The 27,312-nt window shown below is 49.2% G+C and overlaps 2 protein-coding genes and 1 pseudogene across 10 annotated transcripts; 2 read left to right on the plus strand and 1 right to left on the minus strand.

Moving 5' to 3' along the window:
* Positions 1 to 320: 320 nt before the first annotated feature.
* Positions 321 to 14,900, minus strand: ZNF219 (zinc finger protein 219). Of its 7 annotated transcripts, none has more exons than XM_045450237.1 (5): positions 14,742 to 14,900; positions 3,771 to 3,862; positions 2,069 to 3,476; positions 1,627 to 1,758; positions 321 to 1,400 (listed from the first exon to the last, which is right to left on the minus strand). In XM_045450237.1, exons 2-5 carry the CDS (start codon positions 3,774 to 3,776, stop codon positions 799 to 801), a joined length of 2,148 nt encoding a protein of 715 aa, XP_045306193.1. In that variant the 5' UTR covers positions 3,777 to 3,862; positions 14,742 to 14,900; the 3' UTR covers positions 321 to 798. The 7 variants fall into 7 exon arrangements, with proteins under 7 accessions (XP_045306193.1, XP_045306197.1, XP_045306192.1 ...); XM_045450241.1 differs by lacking the exon at positions 14,742 to 14,900 and adding an exon at positions 9,050 to 9,158; XM_045450236.1 differs by lacking the exon at positions 14,742 to 14,900 and adding an exon at positions 8,552 to 8,941.
* On the plus strand, positions 11,318 to 13,995 carry TMEM253 (transmembrane protein 253). Of its 3 annotated transcripts, none has more exons than XM_045450243.1 (8): positions 11,318 to 11,427; positions 11,547 to 11,690; positions 12,036 to 12,146; positions 12,239 to 12,295; positions 12,608 to 12,718; positions 12,837 to 12,983; positions 13,346 to 13,422; positions 13,507 to 13,995. In XM_045450243.1, exons 2-8 carry the CDS (start codon positions 11,583 to 11,585, stop codon positions 13,547 to 13,549), a joined length of 654 nt encoding a protein of 217 aa, XP_045306199.1. In that variant the 5' UTR covers positions 11,318 to 11,427; positions 11,547 to 11,582; the 3' UTR covers positions 13,550 to 13,995. The 3 variants fall into 3 exon arrangements, with proteins under 3 accessions (XP_045306199.1, XP_045306200.1, XP_045306201.1); XM_045450244.1 differs by having other exon boundaries at positions 12,614 to 12,718; XM_045450245.1 differs by lacking the exon at positions 12,608 to 12,718.
* Positions 14,901 to 22,040: 7,140 nt separating the features above from the next.
* On the plus strand, positions 22,041 to 22,418 carry LOC123583688 (annotated as a pseudogene).
* Positions 22,419 to 27,312: the final 4,894 nt, after the last annotated feature.

Genomic DNA, 27,312 nt, shown 5'->3' on the forward strand with positions numbered 1-27,312 from the left:
GGCGCCTAGAGGCTCAGTGCACCCTTTGAAGTTTCTCCTCTCTCACTGCACCTACTTCTTGAGGCTGAGCTGGTCACAGTCAAGCTGGGATCCAGCACAGTCCAGCAGTTCTCAAAATGAGGTCCTTAGACCACAGTGCATGAGAATCTCCTAGGCTACTTGTTAAATGCTAATTCCTGGCCCTGCCCCAGAGTTGCTGAAGCCAAAAGTCTGAGGGTAAAGCCCAAGATTCCTCATTTCTCATTAAGCTCTTTGGGTGTGATTACTAAGTGCCTGAAGTGAATTATTTCTGAACAAAATGGCTGAAGGAGGACAGGACATAGGCAGACAGACACAGTGCCCTGTGCCTCAAGACACCTGTTTATTGGGGACACAACTCTGCGACAGGGATGACAGTAATCGTACCAAAAATAGCGACGTCTACAGGGCCCCTGAAGGGGCTAGAAGGGTACAGTGCCCCCCACCCCCACCCAATGTACAAAAATAAACTCTCACGCCTATGGACCAGCAAAGACTGGCAGAGCGGCTCCTCAACAGGGACACAGCCCTCTGCCAGCCCTGGGACCCCGTTCTTTGATCCTCACCCCTGCCACTTCTAAGGCACTGTGACTCCCCTGGGCTGGGTGGGTAGCGCCCGCCCACCCTCCTACGCCCTCCACCCCCTCCACCTCTGGTCCGCCTGGGGCTGGGATATGGGTCCCACGCTGCCCCCTGCTGGCTGCTCTACCCAACTACCTCTAGCGCTCCCCCGCTCCCGCGGGGTAAGCTCACTAAGCTAACCGCCCCTAAGAGGGCTCCCTACCGTTCCTGTCCCCCCAGCCCCGCCTCTCCTGATCTCGACAGCCCGGGGCCCTCCTCCCCTTCCTGCGGAGGACTGGGAGGGGCCTCTCCCGACTGTACAGGGGTGTAGGACGGGGACGCATCGGCCTGGGGCGGCCTGCGGCCCCGAGCCCTGCGGCTGTGGTGCACTTGCAGGTGCAAGGCCATGAGCTCAGGCGCTCCAGTGGCGAAGGGGCAGAAGAGGCATCGGTGTAGGGCACCCCCCGGCCCAGCCTCGCCTCCTGGCCCCGCCCGCAGGGACAGGTCCAGGGGTTCGGCCTCACCGCCTCGCCCGTTGCGCAGGGTCCTCCCGGGGCTGGCAGGCTTCCGACGGGACCCCGGCGCAGCGCTCGAAGGGGGCCGGGGGTTCGCCGCGCCCTCCACCCAGGTCGCAGGCTGCGGAGCCGTCTTGGCTCCCGACGGCTGTGCGGAACCCCGCTGGGAAGGGGGCGGTGGCTCCGGGGGCGGTCCGGGGCCTGCTCCGCTTCTCTGCTCTCGGTGGTGGCGCTGCAGGTGATACTTGAGGGAGCCGGATTGGGTGCCCGCGTAGTCGCAGTGCGGACACTTGTAGGGGCGCTCGCCTGGAGAAACGGGTGGGACAGGGTCACAGAGGCACAATCACCGCTCACCCCCACCCACATTTCGCTCTAGGTACAGACCCCTCTGGACCAGAAGAAAAAAAAAAAAAAAAAAACACTGCCACCCCACCCCCTCTGATTTAACAAAGCAGCAAGCGGATATGGTACCCCTCTCATCTCTCTTCCTGCCCTCCAATTCCCTCCCCACCCCAGAGACTGGTCCCCTCACCTGTGTGCACTCGCAGGTGCACTTTAAGGTGATGCGCTGAGCGGAAAGATTTTCCACAGAAGGGGCAATCCTTTCCTGTGGCTCCCCGGCCCCCTTCAGGCCGGGACCCTCCAACTAACAGCCCATTCTCTTCTGCAATACACACATTAAGGAAGTCAGAATGGCCCTTTGCCCTAACCCTATCGGGGCCATGCGTCCCCACACCCACCCTTTAGGATTCCTTCCCCTCCAGGCCCAGAAGCAAACAGTACATTTGAGGGAACCTGAGGGAGTGGATTTGTTGTGAGTGGTGCTGTGCCTGTGAAAAGTGGCCTCCAGGAGCGAAAAAAAAATGGAGAATTAAGAGACAGGTCTTTTTAAAAGGAGGGGACAGGAGGGCAGTGGTGGCATCAGAGTGGGCCCAGGGTGTGGAAACCTTGGAGAGAAAAGACCCCTTACATACCCTGCGTGGCGGTGGACCTTGCTTGGGTCCCCGCGGCAGGCGCAGAGTGCCCTGGCCCCTCGCCTGGGCGGGGATGCAGTGAAGCCAGAGGGCCCAACGCCCTGCTCCGGGCCCAGGTCTCCTCCTCCGCCTCCACCACCTCCTCTTCCTCCTCTGGCTCCTCGGCGCGATGCCGGCGAGCCCGGGCCGGGAGAGTGGAGGGCAGTGGGCGGAAGCCTCCGAAGCTGCGGCCAGCCCCAGGCTCAGCGCCCTCACCATTGGGCCGGGCCTCGCCAGCTCGCAGGCTCAGATAGCCCAGGAGACTCGGAGGCTCACGGCGCTCTGCCGGAGTGGGTGCTGGGGCCAAGAGGAGCGCGGGGCCCAGTGGCTCATAGGCCAGCAGGCCCAGGTCAGGAGGCTGAGGGGCCCGGGCCGCCCCGGAACCAGGACCCGGGGCACGCAACGGGCCCAGCTTGCTGGCGTGCACCTTCATGTGGTTCTTAAGGAACCAGGGCTCCTTGAAGCAGCGGCCACACACGGGACACGCGTGATCGAAGGAGGCCTTGTGCTTGCGCATGTGGCCCTTGAGAAACCAGGACTGCGTAAAGCTCTGGCCACACACTTGACAGCGGAACTCCGGGGGTGCTGGGGGGTCCTCGGGAGCAGCAGGAGCGGGGGCGGGAGCTGCCTCACGTTCGGGCTCCGGCTCAGACTCTGGGACCGATCTGGGTTCAGGTTGGGGTGGAGGCTGAGGCTGGGGCGCAGCCGAGGAGGCCGCCAGGGGGCGCTCAGGAGCTCCGTGGGCCGTCAGGCTGTGATGCAGCAGCTCCTCCTCCTGGCTGGAGCCAAAACTGCACAGGCCGCACTTCCAGGGCCTGTGCAGGATGTGCAGGTGGCGTTCGCGCTCCGCCGCGGTGCGAAACTTGCCTTTGCAGAAAGGGCAACGGAAAGTGGACGACGAAGGAGCCTGGGGCCGCGCCAGGCCTTCGGTGGCAGGGGTGGACTGCATGCCCCCTGAACTTCGGGCTCTCCCCAGCCGGGCCTCGCGCAGTAGCGCGCGCTCCTCCAACTCCAGCAACAGGCGTGCGGCCGGGCTACGCGGGCGCTCGGGCTGGTGCGTGCGCAGGTGCGAGCGCAGCAGGGCCCGCTGCGCTGCGCGGTGGCCACAGTGTGGGCACTGGAAGGCCTGGGCGCCCGGGTGCGCCCGCAGGTGCAAAGCCAGGATAGAGTTGAAGCGGAAGCGCTTCCCGCATACAGGGCAGGGGAAGCGCCTTTCGCCTGCGCGACTCTCGGACCAGCCCACTGCTCCCATCCCTGGAGACCCGGCGCTCACGCCTGGCCCGTTGGAGTAGCGCTGCAGATCCAGTTCGCCGTCGAATGCTGGCGGCGAGGGCGCTAAGTGGCCGCCCGGGGCACGGGGACGTGAGCCCTGTGAAAAAAGATGGTAACAGTGCAAGGGGTGGAGAAGGGAGAGCTGTGGGAAAAGCAAGGGCGCAGAAGGCCAGAAGAACACCCGAGGGAGGGTGGGTTGGGGCCTGAATCAAGAACACCAAGTGCCCTTCCCACTCACCGTGGGGGAGGTGGGATGTGAATGGGAATTGAGCTGTTGGGGCCACAGACATAACTTCTAATAATGGGAGGTCAGAGAGAGAGAGAGAAACAGGGAGGGGGAGGAGTATAGTTGTAAGTACTTGCAGGTTCAAGCCAGAGCTTCTTCACTCACCTCCATGGACCCCCTTCACATTCTTTGGTTCTTGGGAGTGCTGGGAAGAGGAGGAGGAAAAGCTGCTAGTGAAGGCAACAGGTGCTGAAGAGCTAAAGCAAGGGAGACAGATTTGGAGGAAAAGATGAGCCCTGGTTTTCAGCAGTGGAAAGAGGCACCCCCAACCCCATACTCTTAGCACTCTTAGCTGAAACCTATCCCTTCATTCTCCTTCCTTGTATCCTGAGACAGGAGGGGACTACTGTCTTCAAAACTTGTACTCCTTGATTTGCCCAGCCCACAGGCTCCCTGATAACCCAGCTGTCTTCCCCCAAATTATTCATTTTACATGCTTAGTCCAAACCACCACCACCACCACCACCAACTACCACCACCATCACCACCCCCTGGTGGTGGAAACCATCACAATACACCCCTCTCTCATTTAAGTCGGGCTATACAGCTTGATGAGCAAATGGGGTGGGCCTGCCATGCTCCCCAGTTATCCAAGTAGGACTAGTTGCTCTCAGACCCCTAACTGACCAGCCAGCCAAACAACCTTCCATACTCCACAGTCCTTCCTTCTGCCCTTATCCTGTCTTTCTGTCTTTTCCCCCTCATTCTCCCTCCCTCCGCCTGGATTCCTGATCCATTCATTTCCATTCATTACAGAGACTCATTCATGCATGGGAGAGAAACACCTCCCAGCAGCAGAGAGTCTGGAGACAGACAGAGGGGGAGGGGCATGAAGGGGGAGAGAGCCAGAGGGAGAGGGAATGAAGAGAGAGTTGGGGGAGGAGTGGAAGTTAAGGGGCTCTGCTGGCCTGGGGAAGGGGTTAAAAACTGCAAATACCGGATAGGATTCATCCCCGTGTTTCAAACCTTGGAGCCTGCAGTTTGATGGGGCATCTCAGCCCCTTTGTCCAGGGCTGTTCCGAGGCAGGCTTTCCTCCTCTCTGCAGGGGAGAGGCTCCCTCACACAAGAGGAGGATTACACTGGCTCTGAGCTCAAGAGGCTGGAGTGAGGGACGGGGGGCGGGGCTGGGCCATCTGCACAGATAGGGGCTCAGCACATGCTCTGAGCAGGAAAGGGTTAAAATTCTCCAGGCTGAAATTCCCTGGGCCTGGGATGTGCAGAGCTCCAGTTCTGAGGAAGGAGAAGAGCACTGAGAAGATGGGGGGTGGGGGGGGAGGAGGGCTCTCCTGATTCTAAGCTGCAGAGGTTAGCATTAGGACTTAGAAACAACCCCAGAATTAACATTCATAGAAATAGGCCTGAGAGGACAACCAGAAGTCAGCCAGCCTAACTTCCTACTTACATATAGAATTGTGTCTGGTCGAGGCCAGATGAATGTAGACCTAACCTTTTTTCTTGCCTGAGATAGAAAGAATATTTGAGATATAAAGAACTTCCTTACAATAGCCATTGTGAAACTGAAATGGGTTACTGAGAAAGAAAAGGACTCAAGCATTACTTTGCTTAAGGATCTTTAACAGAAGAGAACTGGGCCAGGAGTCAGCCCTGCTTATCAGCAAAGAGAAAAGCCTCTGGAGGTCCAAGCCTTCTTTAATTTTTGACATTTAATGAATGTGATAAGAGTCTATGAAGGGGCAGGTACCTGTTACATGTGAAATCTGGGTTAAGGGAATTTTATGAACAGGAGGTTGACTGGCAAAGTGTCCTCATCCAAGGGTCACTAAACAACCTCCACCACCATCTTTAATATTTGCATTTCTGTAGTTCCAAATTAGAGCATCCATGGTCATCTTCTGGATCCTCCAAATAAACCCCTTTCCTGAGACTAAGAGCCCAGCTAGACTCAGTGAGTAGTGTCAGGAAAGGTGAATTAAAGAGTAGGACCAAGGAGTACAGGCTATTGTGGGTCCAGTCTGACTATTAATAGCCCTGCAACCTTCAGTAAATCACTTAACCTCCCAGTTTACTCATCTGTAAAACAAGAAGGTTGAACTAATTTATACTGATGGTCCCTTCCAGCTTGAAAATTTGTGGTTCTGAGTCACAGGACTCTTCTGGACCCCAGAGGGATGTTGAAATAAATGGTCATCCCTTCAGTACCATGGAGAGTGCAGTGGGCTACCAGAGGAGCCACTTTGGCCACCTCAGTACCATAGAAAGAGCTAGGAAGTGCTAGAAGGGCCACATTTGCCATTTTAGCACCACAGATAAAGCACTGAGAAAAGCTAGAGGATTTTTAAAAATTCCTATCTGGGAACCATGGGGAAGCGGGCCGGGGGAACAGTGATACCAGAGGGATTATTTTGGCCTTTTGGATGTCACTGAAAATAGATAAATGTAATAGAAAATAGATGTAACTAGAGGAATTTTAATTAGCTATAAGGAGTGTCCTAACAGTTACAGTTTGTACATCCTGGAATGAGTTACTGAGGCATCGTATTTGGGTCCATCACATTCTGTTGCTCTCCTGGGGATTCCCGGAACATCCTGGTGTACAGCCAATCTGGTATATTCAGAGGAAGCAGATGGTGGGGGAGGAGGGGGGGGGAGGCTGGGAATACTGCATGGTCATAGCTGACTAACCTATGGGCACATATTCTGATTCTGAGAAGATTCTAGGGCCCCTAAAACTGCCTGTAGGACAGCAAGCAAAATACCTCATGGGAGGCTGACCTCATATATAAGGCAAGTAGAGCAGGAACAGGGCAAAGTTTCCTTCTCCAAAACAAAACAAAAACAAAGACTTGCTTTGCACATAGCATTTTCCAGGTCAGAAAAAAAAGTGATACATAAGAAGGCCCAAATTGAAGGTGAATTCCCAAACAGGGTACCCCAGAGGGTAGCCTCAAACCAACAAAACCCACTTAGACACCTTCCTAGGCCCAGTCAAGACCTCCTGAATCATCTCCGCACCAAAGCAGGTCCCAGGCACGTGATCCCATGAGTTTGTGTTTGTTTGTTTTTCAATAGGAGACAGCACTGACAGGGTCCAAGATCTATGAACTGGCTTAGAACCCAGATCATGCATGTTTTGCCTGTGAGCAATAATTAGAGTTTTCTATAGTCAAGCCCTAAACACCATCCACGAGATTTGGCCAGACAGTAGTACTGACCTACTTTCCACTCCCACTGGGAATCAGGGGTTATCTGGACCTTATTTGGGTTCTATAGGGATATAGGGCTAGGGCTAGGGATCATAATTCCTTCTAAAGTAACAGGCCAATTATTTTTATGTGCTAGGAAAGCTGGTGGGGAAGGGGGATGTGGACCATCAAACCTTAACCGAGTTAGGGAAGAATGGAAGGGTTGGTGAGAGGAGTCTTAGAAACAAGGTCGGGTACGAAGAAGCATCTGCTGACTGAAGGACCTAGAAGATTGTCCTTCAAGTCTGTGGTTCAAAAGTTTTTAGAGTCAGAGTGTAAGGGGCAAGGATTCAGGATTTCTGAGGTATAGTTGTAACTAAGCCTCTGTCATTGTTCATTTCTAATACTTGATGTTTTTCCCTCTGTTGAGAACCCTACACCTCCGAAGTCCACTACCAATTATGATTAACACTACACTAGATGACGTTAGAAAGAAAGAGAGCTTCTTAGGGGGTCTAGAGTCAAGATCACTTTTATCACACAACCACATGCCAGTAGCTCACTTTTATGGTCTCCTCTCCATGGCCTTCTGAACCTTACTGCTCAGGGAATTCCTCTAAATTGACCCCACATCACAGCATGCCCATCTTTTACGCTGAGTCCTTGCTAAAGCTTCCTTCCCTCCATCCTCACTGTCCTGATTTGGGGGCATGGCACCTCAGTCATTGACTCCAAATGTGCAGCAGGAGACAAGAGGAAGGTTCACCTGCTGACCTACTGCCACCCCACCACAGTGAATCTTATTCCAGAGGCATGTCCCAACTTGACCCCTCTTCTGAAAGTTCTAGAGAACCTTGATTTTGGGGAGGGGGCATAGAGCCAACCCTAAGTCCCTTTACCTGGAGCTGAACCTAGAAAGGTCAGAGCCTTAGAACCCATATGAGCCTCAGTCCTCAGATTAGGGGGTGGGGGGGTGGGCAAAAGAGCCTCTGGGAAAATCTCCCTCCCAGAAGTAGGTTGGCAAGTAGGGCAGGACCTGTGATCCTGCACAAGAGATTCTTCCAGCAGCACCCCAGTCCCCTCCCGGGGAAGATAAGCTAGAAGAATGATGGGGGGGGGGGCAGGGTTGGGAGACTGGGAGGCCAGGGCTCAGCTACCCGGGCCGGGAGAACAAAAGCTGAGTTGCAGCCGCCTCCGCCGCTGCCGCCGGCCGAGCTCTTTGTGACACTTTGTTTGGGACGCAGAGAGGGAAGCACCCCCCATCCTCTCCCCTCCCCCACCCCCCGCTCCGGGAGAGTTTGGGTCCCTTCCCCCTCTTCCATCAGCCCTACCTGGGCCGGGGGGCGCTCATCCACTCTGGTTCCCGGCTCAGCCGCCCTGCACCCCCAGGCCCCTCGCGCCCTGCCTTCGGGCCCCTACAAAGACGCCCGCGCGCCCCCCCCCAACGCTGGCCTTTCCCCTTTGGTGTCCGCTTTCCCGTCTTCCCCACCTGGCCCCCCCCTTCCTCGAGGCCCCCCAGCTCTCCGGGCTTCCGAAGCCGCCGCCCCCACCCCGCCCCCCCAGGAGCTCTGGGCGAAGTTTGCTTGGGGCCGAGCCGGCGCCCCTCCCCCGCCCCCGCCCCCTGCACCTGCTCCGAGCCGGGCGCGCGGAGCGGGCCCCCCCTCCGGGTGGGGGGGAGGGGGCCGGGGGCGGGGGCCGGGTGGCGGAGGGGGGGGCCGGGAGTGGGGGGAGCGGCTACTCACGAGCCCCGGGCGGGCGGCGGCGGAGCGGGCGGCGGCGGCGGCGGCGGCGGGCGGCGGGCCGGCGGCGCGGGCGTCAGCGTTACGTGGGGCCGGGGGAGATGCGCCGGGCCCCGGCCCCCCCGCCCCCGGCCCGGCCCCCGCCCCCTCCCCGGTCCCCCGCCCCCGGCCCTGGCCCGCATTGTGTGCGGCGGGAGGCGGCCCGGCCATTAGCATGCGGGGGGCGGCGCGGCGGGGCTGGGAGCCGCGCGGGAGCGGGAGCGGGGCTCTGGCTCCGGGGACAGGGAGCTGGGGACCCCGGGAGCCGCGAGAGGCGGCCGCCAGGGGCGGGGTGCGGGCAGTTTGGAGACTGGGGGCGCTGTCGGAGGGAGGGAGGGAGTGAGCGGGGGTGGGACGCACAGACGATTCCAACGGGAGACTGGAAGAGATTTTGAAAGGTCATCTCGTCCTTCCCCCAGCCTCCAAGCCGGACTGCCCCTCCCACCCTAAACCCGGACATACCAGGGAAGGAGTTGGCTCTGCCGCTCTTTCTGCCCCAACATGCACAGACTCGGGAAGTTCTTCCTGGGGTTTTATCTCAAAGCCTCTCCCTTACAATTTCTGTCTCTCTTTTTGGGGAGGAGGAGGAGGGGCGATTATAGAGATAGTTAATGTCTGCCGTATAAGAAACATTATTAAAGTTACTCTTCGGTCCTTTCTGTTCTTGATAAACAATTCCTGCTCCTTCCTCTCGAATTCTCTTTTCCACTCCTTAAGTCACTTTAATGGCTCTTCAATACAACAAATATTTACTGATTGCTTACTAAGTGCCAGGCACTATGCTCAGCACTGTGGGGGATGAACATATGAGGGGGGTTGTGATACCCTCCCATGAGCAGACTGTAATGTAGACGGGGGCTACAAATTTGTAAATAGTACACTCAGATTTTATCAGTATTTACCGAATGCCTGTTTACATATTTAATAGTGTAGAATCCTTACAATAACACTCTGAAATATAATCAGTCTGCATATACAGGTAAGGAGAATGAAGCTGAAGCGTCTCTTTCCACTGGCCCACCAGCTCAGGGATCATCAGAGCAAGCCTAACATTTCAAATTCTGTAAGGCCATTGCCACCAAATAGAATTAATGCACATGGGGACTGAAGAGGGAGTAGACACACAACTTCTCCAAATCCCTTTAAGTGTGATTCCCACTCCACGGGAAAGAAAAGTGGACACAATGCTCCAATGAGTGTTGGACCAGCACTAAGCAGGACAGAAGTGGCTTTCAAAGGGCCGCTTGCCATCCAGGACCCTGCCTCTTGGTACTAACTCCCAGGAGTCTTCTGCCCAGTCTTCTACCATCAGTAATAATAATGATAATAGCCACTAACAATTGTTGAGCACTTATGTGCCAGGTACTGGGCTGAGCTAGTTCGTTGCATTTTCTTTTAATACTCAAGGCAACCCCTTGAGTATTGTATTGAGATCAGTATTATTAACTTCCCTTTATAGATAAGGAAACATTAAGTAATTTGCCCAAGGTCACCCTGGTAGATCTGGGATTTGAACATAGGTTCGGTTTTCTTCAGATCTCAGGCTCTGCACCAAGATGTGTCTTTCCTATTTTTGCTCCATAGAGTATATATTTGGGGCTAGCTGGTTCTGCTTCTCACTGTAGAAATAAATGCCCCCCCCAACTTAGCTTCTGAATAAGCTTTTAATATACAGGCATCAGGCACATCAGTGTGACCTCGTCACACCACTAATGGTTATTAAGTACCCTCCATGAGTCAACAACCTCTCATAGCCATATAATTAGCCCCCTTTTTATCACTCAGGTTGAACAAAGTGAGGTTCAAATAGGTAGAATAGTGTATCCAAGTTCACACAGCTGGGAGTGACAGAGCTGAGATTCTAGTCCAGGCACCTGACTGCAAGGCAACTTCTGTCTCTCAAAAATATTCATCAGTAAGGGTGCCTGGGTGGCTCAGTCCGTTGAGTGTCCAACTCTTGGTTCTGGCTCAGGTCATGATCCCAGGGTCATGGTATCGAGCCCCACATTGGGCTCCACTCTGACAGCACGGAACCTGCTTGGGATTCTCTCCCTCCCTCTTTCTCTCTGCCCTCCTCGGCTTGCACTCACACTTGTGCACACTTTCTCTCTCAAAATAAATAAATAAATTTTAAAATTAACTTAAAAAATATTCATTGGTGTCCTTCCCAAAACTGACCATTTAGGGACAATCTTTTATACATATCTAGCTGCAAATTAACACTGAGTGAGAAACAATCCCCACTATAAGTAGGGATCCCCATCTACTTAGTATCCAATCCAAAGTAAATCCTTCAAGAAAGGAAGGAGAGAGGACAAACTGTCCAGAAAGTGAGAGACAGGAAGGCAGGGGAATTAAACCTTGCCTGGTCTTGAGACAAATCTGTAAGTCGTAATGACAGGGGACCAAACTAGACAGTAATATGGGATTTCCCTAGAAACAGCCAGTAATTTGAAGAGGAAGCAAACAAACAAACAAAAACCAAACAAGGGGAGGAGAAAGATTAGATGGAAATGTGGGGAAACTGAGGCCCAGGGTGGTAGTGTCCATGGGGATGAGGTGAACAATCAGAAGACTCAGGATGGGCAGAGAGGGGGGCAACAGGAAAGGACAGAGCAAGGCAGGAATGAACTGCCTTGTGGAATGAACTGAGGCTGGGTTTGCCCATGGCCACTCCCTGGATCCTTAGGCCTTCATGGGGACCTTTGCCCCACCACACCCAGCCCTGACAGCCTGTCTCTGCCAGCACAAGTTTATTGTCTGCTCTAAGCTACCAGACCCTGCTAGGAGCTCCAGGCCAGGCTGGGCCCCATCTCCTTGGAGTAGCTCCTTCAGACTAGGTAGGTGTGAGGCCCTGAGGCTCAACAACCTGGATATTGGAAGCGGGCAGAGGGACAGCTCAAAGAGATATTGCTGCATGTGCTATCTCCTGCTAGGTGCCATAATGCATTTCTCCCAGCCTAGGAAGCACTGAACTCCAGTGGTCAAGGGAGCCATGGAGGAGAGAGCTGCTCAGCGGGAACAGGAGAGACCCAGTGTTCGTCTGGAAAAGCTACAGCACTGGGCAAGGCACAGGCAGAGTGGGCACCTCTTGGTGCTGGCGGTGAGGCCAGGCTGCCCCACCCCAAGCTTCAGCATGCCCACTTGTATCCCAATTCAATTCCGTCCATGTTTAGGGAGCACCCACCATGTGCCTGAAACTGTGCTAGGCTCTGAGTGGGAGGAGGGTGGAGAAGGCATAGAACAATGAAGCAGGACCCTTAATCTCTAGCTTCCATCATGTGGGGAAAACACATAGGTAAGTAACTAAAATTGGACAGGAGGCAGAAAATATTAAATAATATCCCATTCCTTTACTTGTCCTTCGTTGACTACTTTCTGCCAACATGCATTCCTCCCAATTGCTGATCTCTGGATCCCCTTCAACTCTCCTGTGTCTGGCCTCCAGGTGAGCCAGCTATGGCTGGCTGTGGCTGTGATGCCCTTTGCTGTCTCTGTTGCCTGCCTGAATTCTGCTTGTCACATGGCCACGGCGCTGCCACTTGTGCCTGGAGCTTTGGTAAGACCCACCACAAGGAAGGGTGGAAGGAAGATCCTGGAAGCCCCTCCCTAACGGGGCAGAGCTCAACATTTGCCTTTCTCAACATTCAGGGTCTCCTCACTGGGATGGTTACCCTTGAGCTGCGCAGATCACCTCGCCTCTGGAAGGTGAGAGGGGAAGAGAATACAGCACTGTTCTCCAACACTGCCCCCCACCAAACACACACACACACACACACACACACACACACACACACGCAGGACTTGGCCCAGGAAGTGGATAGATGTTAACTAATCCTGTCAGCTCTCTGCCCCTGACTGGCCTAAAAGGAGAGAAAGCAAGAAAGTTAGAGGGCTGATGGCCCTGTTTGGAGGTGGAGGAATAGGAGCTGAGTTTTGTTTTGGGGCTAGGCTGTAGGTGGGGCTTGGGATTGCAATGAGTCCCCTAGGCTGGGCAGAGCTGAGCTGGCTCACTGGCAGGTGCAGGCCATGATGATACTCAACATCTTCAATCTGATCTTGGGCTTCATCGTGGTGGTGGTCGAGGTGATGAAGACAGCCTTGGGGCCTGCCCCAACTGCCCCCTCCCAGGTATGGGTGAATAAAGAAGGTGGGAGGATGAGGAGGCAAGAGGAGATGGAGAGGGAAAGGGGCAAGAGCAAACAGGTGCTGGGTCCCCTGTAGCATTCTCAGCCCTGTCTACCTGCAGCTGGCTGGCTTGCTGGTGGTGGAGCTCAGCGCTGAGACCTTCACCTTAGGGGGAGTGCTCCTCTCAGCACACTCCCTATTTCTGCTGAGCCAGAGGAAGCCAGGATATTGCCGGACCCAGAGTCTGCACTACCAGGAGCTGCAGGAGGTATTCAGGGCTTGGAGGACAGTATGGAGCAGTTAGCTAGCAGCTGATTTTTTCACTGGCTATTGTGGTCAGTGGCACTTAAGGGAAAACCATGGGGTTGGTGGGAAGTGGAGAGGGAGAAGGAGTTGTAGCCAGAAACTGGTTTTCTGGTTTTAGACGTTTCTCTCATAGTGGTGGGTAAGAGGGAGCTGGGCGTCTAAATGCCTGGGACTAGAAATGTGGGACAGCGTTAGGAAGCTGCCTAAAAGGAAGGACTATGGGAACAAGAAAAAATGGAAGAACAGGAGGAAGTTGTTTCTGTCTGGGATTCCCCCCTTCCTCACCCCTACAGTTTGCTCCCCTCACACCTATCTGGCTTTTAGGGTCTCTCTGAGTTGGAGGAAGTTGCTGATTTGGAGAATGGCCCCACGGTGGCTAGCACAGCAAATGGAACAAATGAGTGAGCTGGCGAGGGGAGGCAGAGAAGTCCTGCTCTGCTACCCGTCAGGAGCAGTTTCCAGACCCTACTGTCCCCACTCCACAGAACTCAGAAGCTAGATGGAATCAGTCCTCTGAGACCTACATGAAGTCCAGTGGAGGCCTTCAATTTCACTCGGACTCGGCCCCTTTCTCTTCCCTTCCTCGCTAGGAGAAGCTATACCTAAACCAGAGTATTCCCTCACCTCACTAGCCTGAAAAACTGCCCGCCTGCAGGACATCCTTAAGCCAACTTTCAGCTGTACCCACTTCTCCCTTCCATCCTTCCCCTCCTTACCCATAGCCTCCCCATACAGCTTCGCATCTGTCTCATCTCACTTATTTCTCTTCTTTCCACATTTCACAATCCCATACTCCAAGCCCGGGTTCCCGTATGCGCCCACTCTTGGAAGTCAATCCACGGGGGCTTTAGTTTTCTCTTTCGATCCCGGTCCCTTCGACTCTAACAAAGACTACGAGTCCCAGGATGCCCCTCTGCCCCCTGGCCTGATGGGAAATAAAGAGCCTTCCCTCCGGGATGGGGGCGCTGTGCATCTGCTGAGTGACGCGAGGCGCTGTAAGTCGGGGCCTAGCCGAGAGTTTCCTCGGACGCGACCACTGGCCCTGGGTGCAGGGAGGAGCCGGGCGGGTTATCCTGCGCGGGGGCGCCGCCGCCCCAATCACGGCAACTGAGAGCTGACTGTGGGTCCACAGCCCTCCCTCTGGCAGCTTCGGGGACGAGCTGGGGCTGGGAGCTGGCCCTCGGCAAAGCTGCGTGCCCCAAATGCTGGCGCCGCGCCCCCTCCCATAGAGCCCAAATCCAGAGTCCTGAGACTTGGAGCGCGCGCGAGAAAGGGGTTGGAGATGATGAGTCAGAAGCCCAAGGCCCTTCTCGTCCCCCTCCCTTCGGGCCCCGGTGCCGGACGAGGACAGGCGCGTGGGGCAGACGGGTGGACGCGGCAAGAAGAGGAAAGGACGCGGCGACCCGAGCTAAAATTTTCCCGCCTCTTGCGAGCACGCCGGTGTAACGAGCCCGCGTTGCTGCCACCCTTTCTCTCCAAGGCGGGAGCGGGACTGCGCAGGCTCAGCCTCTCGCAGCCCCGCCGACCTTTGATCCCGGCTGCGTCCGGTTGCTGAAGCTCTGGTTGGGCTCAACCCCCACAGTTTATGACCTTTGCACGTGTGCAAAGATGACAAGCTCAAGTGGGCTTGAGAAAAGCCCAGGAAAACTGGGAGACCCAGTAGCACCAGCCGCTAGAGAAACTAGAAATTGACCACAGCTGGAGTACTAAGAGAACTCACCCCAAATTCACATAGTGCCCAGGATGGGTGTGCGCCTCACACTCATTTTTGTTCCCACTTGAGAAGGCTTCTTTCCCTAGAGAATGCTGCTTCTCCGAACTTAGTCAAGCCCAGGCATCAGTGAGGAAAGAGCGCAGCCTGGCTGCCTTGCCCTGACATTGCAGTGGTGCCAGCAGCAGAGCTCCTGTTTGTGACACCTTGGGAGTGGTGATAGTCGCCCTATGACAAGGTTGTGTGAGTACTAGTGGGTGGAGACAGTTCTGGAATTAGGCTCTTGAATGGAGAAAACAAGATCTGGGCCTCCCCCTTCTCCTCCCAGTCTAACCGCCACAATAATGCAGAGCTTATGTGTGCAAGACTCCGAAAATTATTTTCTTCAAAGTCAGAAGATGGTGGTGGATGAGGAAATTGGGGGTAAACACACACACACACACACACTTCACTGTGTCTTCCAGATAGGATCGACAGCTTTTAGTGATAGGATCAGAAGTCTAGGAATTCTGGTTCTTGGGGAAGCTCACCCACTGTACAAATGAACCTTATCAGTCAGGTTAGGCTAGGCTTTGGTAACAATGCGCCAGTTTTTTTCTTCCCTTAAGTAAGCTCTGTGACCAGAGTGGGGCTTGAACCCACAACCCTGAGATTAAGAGTCACATGCTTTCCCTACTAAGCCAACCAGGCGCTCCCAAAATGTCCAAGTCTTAATGGCTTTCAACCACAAATGTTGGTCTCACAGTACATGTCTAGAGTAGTCTGGCAGTGAGCTCTACTCTTTAGAAGTTACTCAAGGTACCCAAGCTGTTAGAGCACCACCATTTTGAGATCCTACCTAAATCACCATGAGACTTAGAGTCCCCCACCCCCACCCGAGTGAAGTAAGCATGAGTTGTTCATGGGCTCTTAAATGCTTTTGCCTCAACAGGACTTACACCACTTTCACTCACTTCATTGGCCAAAGCCAGTCATATAGCCACACCCAACTTGAAGAGGGCTAGAAGGGCAATCTTTTCAAATGTCTGGAAGAAGTGAAGCAGAAATATTTCATTAAAAGGAAAAATGTTAAATCATTTGTGGTGATTCTTGAACAGCTTAGCAGCTGGAACTCATCCATTCCAGCAATTATGCCTATATCTACCTCTAATTTTTTTTTTTTTTACATGAACCACTAAATGCAGTTCTTTTTTTTTTTTAAAGATTTTATTTTATTTTTTAAGTAATCTCTACACCCAACATGGGGCTCGAACTCAGAGACCCCAGATCAAGAGTTGCATGCTCCACCCACTGAGCCAGCTTGGCACCCCTAAATGCAGTTCTTCATAGAAACTTTTCAAAAAAATAATAGGACTGGGAGCCCGGAACTTTAGATTCTGGTTTTGTTGTGTACATTTTGGAAAGTCAACCTTTTGGAACTACATTTTGCTTACATGGAGGATATAATCATAGTATTTATCGTCTCTGCCTTATTGGAATATCAAGGCTAAAATAAAATCACACATGGAAAAATACTTTGAAACTACAAGGCACTCCAGAGGCTGAAAATAAATTGCCTACAGGGTTATGGAGTAGCGTAAAGGAGTGAAAGAGATAGAGTATGAAGTAACAGGGATTGGTGGCAACTGTAGCAAACCAGAGAGCACACATTCTACTTCAAGATGTTCCCCTCTGGGGTGCCTGGGTGGCTCAGTGGGTTACGCAGAGGACTCTGTTTCAGCTCAGGTCAGGATCTCACAGCTCATGAGATGGAGCCCAGCTTCAGGCTCCACACTGTCAGCAGATTCTCTCACACCCTACCACCCCCCCTCCCCCCGCCCCATCTCTCTCTCTCTCTCTCTCTCTCTCTCTCTCTCTCTCTCTCTCAAAAATAAAAAAAGACGTTACCCTCAGTTACCCTTACTCCACTCTACCCAATTATTGCAAATGTGGGACTGTGGGCCTGGTACTGGCATAGTTCCAGTTTTCCTATAAAAGTCAGAAATCCTAACTTGTTAAATGTGAGCTCTTCTGATTTTAAAATGTTGAGGGGCATCTGGGTGGCTTAGTCAGCTAAGCGTCCGACTTCAGCTCAGGTCATGATCTCACGGTCCGTGAGTTCAAGTCCTATATAGGACTCTGTGCTGACAGCTCAGAGCCTGAAGCCTGTTTCTAATTCTGTGTCTCCCTCTGTCTCTGCCCCTCCCCGTTCATGCTCTCTCTCTGTCTCTGTCTCTCTGCCTCTCTCAGAAATAAATAAACATTAAAAAAAATATTTTAGGGGTGCGCGGGTGGCTCAGTCAGTTAAGTGTCTGACTTTGGCTCAGGTCACGATCTCACAGTTTGTGGGCTCGAGCCCCCTGTTGGACTCTGTGTTGACAGCCTGAAACATGCTTCAGATTCTGTGTTTCCTCTCTCTGTCCCTTCCCCGCTCACACTCTGTCTCTCGTGTGAGACATAAATAATATAATAAATAAATAAATAAATAAATAAATCGTTAAAAAATTTTTTTTTAATTTTTTCAATGTTGAGAACAATATTTTTCTTTTCAAATTGAGGATCAGATTCAGCCTAGAGTCTTTCAATTTTAGTCTCCTTGTTATTCAAACATATGATGGGAATTCAGGTTTTGGGTGTGCAATACACTTCTTGTAGGCCTTCGAGGTCTTTTCTGAAATTCAAGACTCTTGGAGAGACATTGTGTTCTTAACCTTTTTTTTTCTTTTTTCTTTTTTTTTAAATCAATATCTCTCTACAGCATTAGTTGTCAGGGAGGGGGCATTTTGCCCACTAGGAGTTATTTGGCAATGTCTAGAGATATTTTTAGTTTTAACAACTGGTGTTGGGGGCAGGTGAGGGGTTAGAATGGAAGGAGCATTAGATGATTAGATGAGAAGTCAGAAGATCAGAGATTTAGTCTAAGTGTTACTAATGCCCCTTCCATATGCATTGTCTTCTCCCAGCTGCGAATGAAGATGGTCTGAGACATCCTGTGATCTTCATTATTCTCCCCCACACTGCTTGTCTCCAGAGTCCTGGCTGCTGCGGGAAAGCATTCTGTTTTGCTACAATGCTTCCCAGCAATCACCCTTATCACTTTGGCAGCCTCTGTGAAAGTCACTCATATTTTACTTGAATTACTGCCTATTGGAACTTTACAGAAAGAAGTGACTGTGACAAGGTTCCTGGTGACGTCAGTTTTTCAAGGCCTTGACCCCTATCCCTTGCTTTAAGCACTGTAGAAATGACCGATTCACATGTGGCTTCATATGCAGCTGAATTCTGTGGTGATTGAGAAATTCTCCGTGTTGATGAATTTTGCCCTCATTTCTTTGAAATTCAGTCATTTTTTTCTGGCCTTGAATACAAGATTATAGACAACAGACGGTATCTCCCAAATCAATTATCTGCTTTTGCAAATGGTTTAGGGTTTCTGTGCTGGGCTGTGTCCTCTGCTGCCATCTCGTGGCCTCTTGGCTGCCCGGGTCGAGGTCTCACAAAGAGCCTTCCCGCAAGGTAATGGCGTGTGGCAGGGGCTCAGTTGGAGAAAGAACCTCTTCAAACAGCGAGATGCTCCCCATATCCCTCCCCTGCAGCGGGTCCACCAGGGCCGAGGCACCGCGGCCTGGCGGGGAACCTGGACGCGGCGAGCAGGCGGGAGGCGCAGGGCCCTTCCGTGTCCTCCTCACCCCAGCAGGCCTCCGTGTCTGCTCTGCCGGGCTGGACTTGAGCCACCGTCAACTACCCAGGAGTAATGGGAGATCGCCTCGCCTGCCTGGTCGGATGAATGATCCGCAGCCTCTTGCCTCTACCATCCCAGGGCTGGGATGTTCTTAATCTCAGCGAGGAGAGATTACCCCGTTGGGTTTCTGGATTCCTTTTTCTTGGCTAGGCCCATTCGGTGTTGCTTTGTGTCCACGCTTCATCTTGGCTTGCCCAGCCCATGCTCCTCCAAGTTCGGTATTTGATTGACGGGTTTGAGCAGGACAGAGGCAGGGCGGTCAGTGTGAGGCAACGTTTCCTATAAACATGACAGGATCTGTGCCCTGTACTGATCAGAGGCCCCTCTCTAGGGTACAGGGAATCTGGGCTACTTGTGACTGAGCAGTGACTCTGCAAGAGGGGAAAGGCAGAAAACACTTTTAGTTGGTGCTATTTTTTTTTTTCATTATAATACTGTATTAAAAACATTCCAGTTGTTAAAGCAAATGTGTAGAACTGCCCCTCATGTTAGCCCCTCCCGTATACTTTCTGTATGTTCACCTTTTTATGGAGAGCCCTGATTGTACCACAACCCCATTACCCCTAACCCTAGAAGGGGAGGAGGAAGAGGACACCCTTGGTGTTTATTTTAACCAGCTTTCCCCCAGTATAAAAATTCAGGGGGAAGGGCCTCCTTGTATAATTTCTTAGGGCCTCACACTAGATGGCTTGCTACTAAGCCATCTGTGTGTAGTGCTTCTCTTGAAAATTCAGATGCTATTTACTTAATGGGAGTTGTCTTCCATTTCTTTTGTTTTTCCTTCTTTGTGTATATTTTTTCTGCTTTATTTCATTATTTTATACTCCATGTTATTTTTTATTCTACTTATCATCTGAATCTTCGGTTTATTTTCATTAGAAACTTTTCCTATATATTGTCCAAAATTAATAAGTTCTCCTTGTTGATTCTTGACTATTTTACCTTGCCTTTATAAAGTTTTCTTGTTTGGGGATGCCTGGGTGGCTCAGTCGGTTAAGCGTTTGACTTTGGCTTAGGTCATGATCTCATGGCTCATGAGTTCAAGTCCCTCATCGGGCTCTCTGCTGTCAGCACAGAGCCTGCTTTGGGTCGTGGGATTGAGCCTTGCATTGGGCTCCACACTAAGTGTGGAGCCTGCTTGGGATTCTCTCTCACTCTCTGCCCCTCTCCCCTGCTCATGCTCTCTCTCTCTCTCAAAATAAATAAATAAACATTAATATATATATATATATATATATATATATATATCAACTGAATGATTAGAACAGATGACCTTTGGGGTGCATGGGTGGCTCAGACAATTAAGCGTCCAACTTCGGCTCAGGTTATGATCTCACAGTTCTTGAGTTCAAGCCCCGCGTCAGACTCTGTGCTGACAGCTCAGAGCCTGGATCCTGCTTCTATTCTGTGTCTCCCTCTCTCTCTGCCCCTCCCCCACTCATGCTCTGTCTCTCTCTCTCTCTCTCAAAAATAAATAAACATGAAAAAAAAAAGAACAGATGACCTCTAATTTATTTTACAACAGTAGGATTTGGTTTTTCATCAATGGTGATGTTGTTAATTGACACATCCATCCTCTCTAATTTGAATGCCTGGCCCTGGGCAAAATTGTAAAGTAAGGTGTAAAAGATTCCTCGAGTCTCTAGAACAGAGTTTATCAACCCTGACTACTGACATTTGGACCAGATAGCTCTTTGTTGTGAAAGGCTGTCCTGGGGAATGTAGAATGCTTAGCAGCAGCCCTGACCTCTAACCACTAGATACCAATAGCACCCCTCCCCCCCTCCCCCAGTTGTGACAATTGAAACTGACTCAGACATTGCCAATGTCTCCTGGGGAGCAAAACAGCCTCCTCCTTGAAAACCAATGCCTTAGAGAGATATAAGATTTCAAGATCTTAATGTCTAACTTCACCCAGATTCTTATACTGAAAAAGAAGAGACGTACAAAGGCCTACAAGAGCCATATTGCACATCCCAAGCCTGAAATCCTACCCCCACTGTCCGCCTCTTATTCCTCCTCTGAATTTTCTGTCTTAACTGATATTTTCATTTGTTTACACAAGCTGCATGCTAAACTCTTCTCCCTCATTTCCTATGGCCAAATGCTCCCCATGTTCTATAGATTCTCCTCCTGCTCTTGAATCAGTTCTCTCCTTCACCACTGCCCCACCTTAAGCCCTCACTTCTTCACCTAGACCACAGGAAAATCTTCATAAAGTTTCTATGCCTCCAGGCTTGTCCTTCTCCTATACATCTTCCATGTAACCACACAAATGTGACCACATGGCTTCCCTGCTTAAAAGCCCTTCAGTTGTCCCCATCACCTATAAAATCAAGTCCAAGTTTTTTTATTTTGTTATTTTTTTAGATGTTTATTTATTTATTTGGAGAGAGAGAGAGAGAGAGAGAGAGGGAGAGAGCAAACGGGGGAGGGGCAGAAAGAGAGGGAAACAGTGAATCCCAAGCAGTCTCCTCACTGTCAGCGCAAAGCCCCACTTGGGGCTCGATTCCACAAACTGTGAGATTGTGACCTGAGCTGAAATCAAGAGTGAGATGCTCAACCCACTGAGCCACCCAGATGCACCAAATTCAAGTTTTTAAAAATGATACAATGACCCCTATGACCTGGCCCCTGCCTGCCTTTCCAGTGCCATCTCCCACATCCTCTCCCTTCACTCTTAAGTGACAGCAATCTGAGGAAGGTGGCATTGGCATGCAGCCTTAACATTTAAAAAAAAATTATTAATGTTTATGATAGACACTTCCACCCTATCTTTGCACTTCACCCTCTTACTCTCACTCTTTTATTTATTTATTTTTAATTTTTTTTTTTTTTTTTTTTTTTTTAGAGAGAGAGAGAGCATACACACAAATGGGGAGGGGACAGAGAGAGAGATAGGGAGAGAGATAATCCCAAGCAGGCTCCATGTTGTCAGCCCGGGACCTGACTCGGGGCTCGATCTCACAAACTGTGAGATCACGACCTGAGCCAAAATCAAGAGTCAGACACCTAACTGACTGAGCCACCCAGGTGCCCCTAGGCCTCTCACTATTTTCTTTTTGATTAGCCCAGGGATGATGATGATATGATGATGATGACAATGACAGTATTGACTCAGTGATGGGCTGGAGGGTGGGGGTCAGTGCTGTTTGTTGCAGACATTACTGAGAAGGCAAAACAATTAGAACACTAGTAGAGGGAGCTCCTGGCTAGCTCAGTCAGTAGAGCTGGCGACTCTTGATCCCAGGGTTCTGAGTTCAAGCCCCACATTGGGCATAGAGATTACTTAAATAAAAAATAAATAGAGAGCAGGGCCCATGGTTTATGAGCAGGCACCTTCATTTCATGCACGACCAAAGAGTGATTTAAAAATGGGTGATGTTGAGGGGCACCTGGGTGGCTCAGTCGGTTAAGCATCAGACCTTGGCTAAGGTCATGAGCTCACAGTTCGTGAGTTCAAGCCCAGAGTCTGAGCCTGACAGCTCAGAGGCTGGAGCCTGCTTCAGATTCTGTGTCTCCCTCTCTCTCTTCCCCTCTTCCAGTCTCACTCTCTTTCTCTCCCCTCTCTCAAAAATAAATAAACGTTAAAAAAAAAATTGGGTCCCTTTGAGAAGGGCAAGATTTTTGTTCAGAAGTGTGCTCAGTGCTATACTGTGGAAAAGGGAGGCAAGCACAAGACTGGGCTAAATCTCCATGGTTTATTTGGGCAAAAGACAGGTCAAGCCCCTGCATTTTCTTACACGGATGCCAACAAGAACAAAGGAGTCACCTGGGGAGAGGAGACACTGATAGAGTACTTGAAGAATCCCAGGAAGTATACTCTAGAACAAAAATGATCTTCGCTGGCATTACGAAGGCAGCGGAAAGAGCAGACTTGATAGCTTATCTCAAAAAAGCTACTAAGGAGTAATATTTGGCGATTGCCTTATTTATTACAAAACAAAAATGTCTCATGACTTTTTTTTTTATGTGTACCATATTTAAATTGATCTCATACACCAGAATTCAGATCATGGACTATTTCTTTTGGACAGTCCTGATTTAAATAAGATTAGTTTGTGGTTAAATGAATATGATCAGCTTTTTAAACTTTGATAGTAATTCTGGTTCAGCAAGTGCTGTCCCCATTTTCCCCTTCGAAAAATAGATTGGAATTAATTAATAATGTTCAGCTTCTCACAGAGATGGTAAATTCCATGTTTAAACTTACAGGAGATTGGTTTTATATTTAGATTTATACAAATGTATATATTTAGATTTATATTTTTATATTTAGATTTATATAAAATAGATTTATATTATATTAATATATTTAAACACTAAGGAAATCCCTTCACTGTATCAGAACAGCAAGACTCAGCTGTGTTTCAAGTTGTTTGTTAGCCTGTTAAAGGCAAGGGCTGAAGATAAGCTGGCAATGTCCACTTTATCTTTTTAGTCTTAACTATGCCATTTAAAATGTTGCCTTTTGCTTAATGAAAGGCATTTTAGTGTGGTTAATGTATAACATTAAATCAAGAATATTAACAATTCTCACATTTTATAGATGATCTGTAAGGTCAGATGCTTTTAAAATTCAGGTATAAGGTATAGCAGCAGACTTGGCTTGTGAATTCTTTACGAAGTTATAATTTGGGGTTGTGTTCTAAACAGCTATTTAAAACACAACTGTGGAATTACCATATATATGTATGACTGGTAATGGCTATTGCCAACTCGTGGGTTAAAGTAGAGGAGATATGTCATCAACACAAATTTGTAAATTATGTGTTAAGGCTTAAGATAATTAAAAACAAAATCACAGATCATGGAAAAAATTAAATAAATAAATGAAAACACTAGTAGGAGGTGAAAGCCATATCATGAAAAAATAAGTCAGAACATCTGATTTGGGCACATATATTTCTTTTTTTTTTTTTAAGTTTATTTATTTATTTTGAGACAGAGAGAGAGCAAGCAGGGTGAGGGGCAGAGAGAGAGACTCCCAGGCAGGCTCTGCATTGTCAGCGCACACCCCAATGTGGGATCTGAACCCATGAACCGTGAGATCATGACCTGAACCAAAGTCGGACGCTCAACGACTGAGCCATCCAGGCGCACCCAGTGCATATATTTCTTTCTTACATGCGTTATTCAAACTGTTGTATCTAGTCCTAGCCCTACAACAGCCCTTCACAATAGCTACTGATCCTTAAAGACTCAGTTCCGTACTCACCTACTTTGGGAAGCTTCCCTGACGTCTCCCACTAGCACCCAGACTATACTATACTGTTCAATACTGCCTTAGTGCTCTATGCGTAGTTCTATACTTACAACATTTTATTGTGAAGGGGATCAGAATATGCCACATCGGCATAAGGATTGTTTGGAGCTGAAGGCAAATAAGAAGCAGCAAACTCAGAAAGAACTCTCTGCCTTCCCCCATCTGCCTTAAAGTGGGATATAAAGTTCCCTTTGTGAAGGTCTTCCCCTCCCCTCTCCCCGAGCAGGAGGAGGAAAGACTAGCATTATCACTGCAGACGGAGTGCCACCACTGTGATGGGTCTGCACAAACAAACCTTACTAAAATAACCCTTATCTTCCATCAATTTCCCCCATATATTTGCTTTTCTACAATTTACCTCCCCTCGAAGCCCAAACCCCTTTCCTTTGTCTTGTCAATTATAATCTCAAACTTTTTTTTTAAAGTTCTATTTATTTAAGTAATCTCTATATCCAACGTGCAGCTCGCACTCACAACCCCGAGGTAGAGTCCCATGCTTTTCCGACTGAGCCAGCCAGGATCCCCTAATTTCTGACTCTTTATTAAAATGGTATGTAATGGGGCGCCTGGTTGGCTCAGTCGGTTGAGTGTCCGACTTCAGCTCAGGTCATGATCTCTTGGTCCATGAGTTCAAGCCCCGTGTCAGGCTCTGTGCTGACAGCTCAGAGCCTGGAGCCTGCTTTGGATTCTGTGTCTCCCTCTCTCTGTGACCCTCCCCCATTCATGCTCTGCCTCTCTCTGTCTCAAAAATAAACATTAAAAAAAAAACTTAAAAAAAATTAAATGGTATGTAATGCTTTGTATCTAATCTCCTCTTTGGGTCTCCATCTCTTCTCTATGAAAGCCCTCTGTGCACATAAAAATTAAAATATTAACATAAAAATTTGTATGCCTTTTATCCTGTTAATTTGACTTATGTCAATCTAATTTGCAAACTCCAGCTACTAAACCTAAGAGGATAGAGAAGTTTTTTCTTCCCCTACAATTGAAAGTATCATTTATGTGTCCACCTTTGAAGTGAGAAACATTTTGTTTGTCCTTAAGACCTCAGAACTTAGCCAAGTGAATGACGTATAGGAGACATTCAATATTTACTGAATAAATAGACTAAGCCAGAAGGAACCTTAAAAGGCATTCTACTCAACATACAAGCTCCCGTGCAATATTCTGACTTATTCAGTCTGCTGAAACATTAACAATAATAATGCCATTGCAGAAAATCATTCAAATGTGGCAGCTGGTGCCACAACAAATTCGTGATCTCAAACTGCAACTAGATCTTAAAGGCTACACCATAATACTACTATTGGCAGCTGTCAGTTTCCACAGCTGCTACTTCAAGTTTTTCACTTTGTTCTCAATGGTTGCTGTAAAGTGCTTCTAGAAGAATAAACAAATGATCATGAAAAGAAGGAAGGAAGAGAGGAAAGGAAAGAGAAAGCTTCTAACAAAAAGTAATAAGGTGAGACCTGGTCTATCAGCTATTAATATATATTTTAAAGATTAAAAACATTAAAACAGTGTGGTATTGGCGCCAGAATAGACAGATAGATGAATGGAACAGAATAGAGTAAAAAAAAAAAAAAAAAAAAAAAAAAAAAAAGCTCAAGTGGGTGCGCCTGGCTAGCTCAGTTGGTTGAGTATGAAACTCTTGATTTCAAGTCCCATGTTGGGTATAGAACTTACTTAAAAATATATATTTAAAAAGAGAGCTCAAGTATATACAGAGATTTAATATATTTTAATGGCACTATTTCTCAACAGTCAGTAAATTACAAACTGATTTTTCTCAGGGCACAGCTGGCTCAGTCAGTGGAGCATGGGACTCTTGATCTCAGGGTTGTAAGTGCAAGCCCCGCACTGGGTGTAGAGATTACTTAAAAATAAAATCTTAAAAGAAATGATTTTTTTCAATAAATGATGTTGGAACAAATGAATACCCATTTGCAAATAAATTAAGTTATACTTCTATCATCGACTTTACGCCAAAATAAACTCTAGATGATTAACAACTTAAATGAAAAAAATCAAAACCATAAAAATATGAGAAGAAATATAGGTATATATTTATATAATCTGGGCAGATGAGATCTTTCTTTTAAAAATTTTTAAAAGTTATTTACTTATTTTTGAGAGAGAGAGAGAGAGAGAGAGAGCATGAGCAGGGGAGGGGCAAAGAGAGAGGGAGACACAGAATCCCAAGCAGGCTCCTCACCATCAGCACAGAGGCCAACATGGGGCTCCATCTCATGAACTGTGAGATCATGACCTGAGCCGAAACCAAGAGTCAGATGCTTAACTGACTGAGCCACCCAGGCACCTCCAAAAGGTAAAGTTTTAAAGGTAAATAACACCAAAGAATCTGGAAACTATTACACTGAAAATGGAAGAGAATATTCAGAAACAAGTAAGCACGTGCTTAGAAAGAAAAAAAAAATAAACCTCTTGCATAGCTAACTCACAGACTCAAAAATGTCATTATTGTGAGGGAGAAGTACCTTTCAAAAAGGCAAAGGCAAAAAGAACGAGGATGCAACCAAATCATATTCAGTGCTGCAGAGGAGAAATTGCTTTTGGAGCAATGTGTGACAGACAGCACCCGGGAATTTCAAAACAAGTCAGAGAAGCAGTTAGAAACCTGTGGTCAAACTGTGACCTCTGACTACAGCTGGCCACTGGGTTTCAGGACAGAAGGGCTGCAAATGTGGTCTGTGTTCATGAAAAGGCCTTTGGAAGGGGCCTGAGAAAATAACAGTTATGAGCAATTATGTAGCATTTATACTACTGCTACTACTAATGATACCTAATTCCTTCATTTCTTTTTTTTTTTTTTTATCAGAGAGAGAAAGCAAGAATGGGGGAGAGGGGCAGAAACAGAGACAGAGAAAGAGAAGCAGAGAAGTCTAAGCAGTTTCCACACTTAAGGCAGAGGGCAACGTGTGTCTCAATCCCACAATCCTGGGATCGTGACCTGAGCGGAAATCAAGAGTTGGTCACTCAACCGACTGAGCCACCCAGGTGCCCGACCTACATTTCTAATAATAATATTTACATGTACCTTTGTCATGCTTACTACGTGCTTGACACTGTCTCAAGCACTTACAGTGTTTTAACTCACCTAATTCTCATAACATCGCTAAGAAGCAGGCACTATTATCCCTATTTTACAGATAAGGAAAATGAAGCACAGGAAGGTCGAGTAGTGTCACACACTGATGTCACCAGCTGGTAAGTGAAAGAGCCAATCATATCCAGCAGTCCTTACTCTAGAGTTCATGCACTTAACCACCATGTTATACCGCCTTGATGGTTAAAACATCCCTTCTAGCAGTCGTTCACTAAAAGTAGTCCTTTCAGGAAATCCTGGAGGTCAAAACTATTTTCATAATAACCCTAATATTTTTTTTCTCATTCTTTTATGAGTACCTAGAGTTTTCCAGAGGCTACAGGAAGTGCGATGACGTCATCCACTTTAATGGCCAATAGAATATGTGTTTGTAAAGTCTTGCATTTTTCTGGGATTTTCTAAGACAAGTTCTTTGGGATCCTGACATCAAAATGTTTGAGAACCGGGGCGCCTGGGTGGCTCAGTC

Source organism: Leopardus geoffroyi, chromosome B3, assembly GCF_018350155.1.
Source record: "Leopardus geoffroyi isolate Oge1 chromosome B3, O.geoffroyi_Oge1_pat1.0, whole genome shotgun sequence".
Classification (NCBI taxonomy): domain Eukaryota; kingdom Metazoa; phylum Chordata; class Mammalia; order Carnivora; family Felidae; genus Leopardus; species Leopardus geoffroyi.

What these genes read in the sequence shown, in the direction of transcription:
- ZNF219 (XM_045450237.1), bottom strand. An exon ending in AAGGTCCACCGCCACGCAGG is followed by an intron (nt 1,759 to 2,068) that starts GTATGTAAGGGG and finishes TGTGTATTGCAG; the next exon opens with AAGAGAATGGGCTGTTAGTT. An exon ending in GCACCTGCGAGTGCACACAG is followed by an intron (nt 1,401 to 1,626) that starts GTGAGGGGACCA and finishes CCGTTTCTCCAG; the next exon opens with GCGAGCGCCCCTACAAGTGT.
- TMEM253 (XM_045450243.1), top strand. Translation starts at nt 11,583, where the DNA reads ATGGAGGAGAGAGCTGCTCAGCGGGAACAGGAGAGACCCAGTGTTCGT. An exon ending in ACTACCAGGAGCTGCAGGAG is followed by an intron (nt 12,984 to 13,345) that starts GTATTCAGGGCT and finishes TCTGGCTTTTAG; the next exon opens with GGTCTCTCTGAGTTGGAGGA. An exon ending in ACAGCAAATGGAACAAATGA is followed by an intron (nt 13,423 to 13,506) that starts GTGAGCTGGCGA and finishes CCCACTCCACAG; the next exon opens with AACTCAGAAGCTAGATGGAA.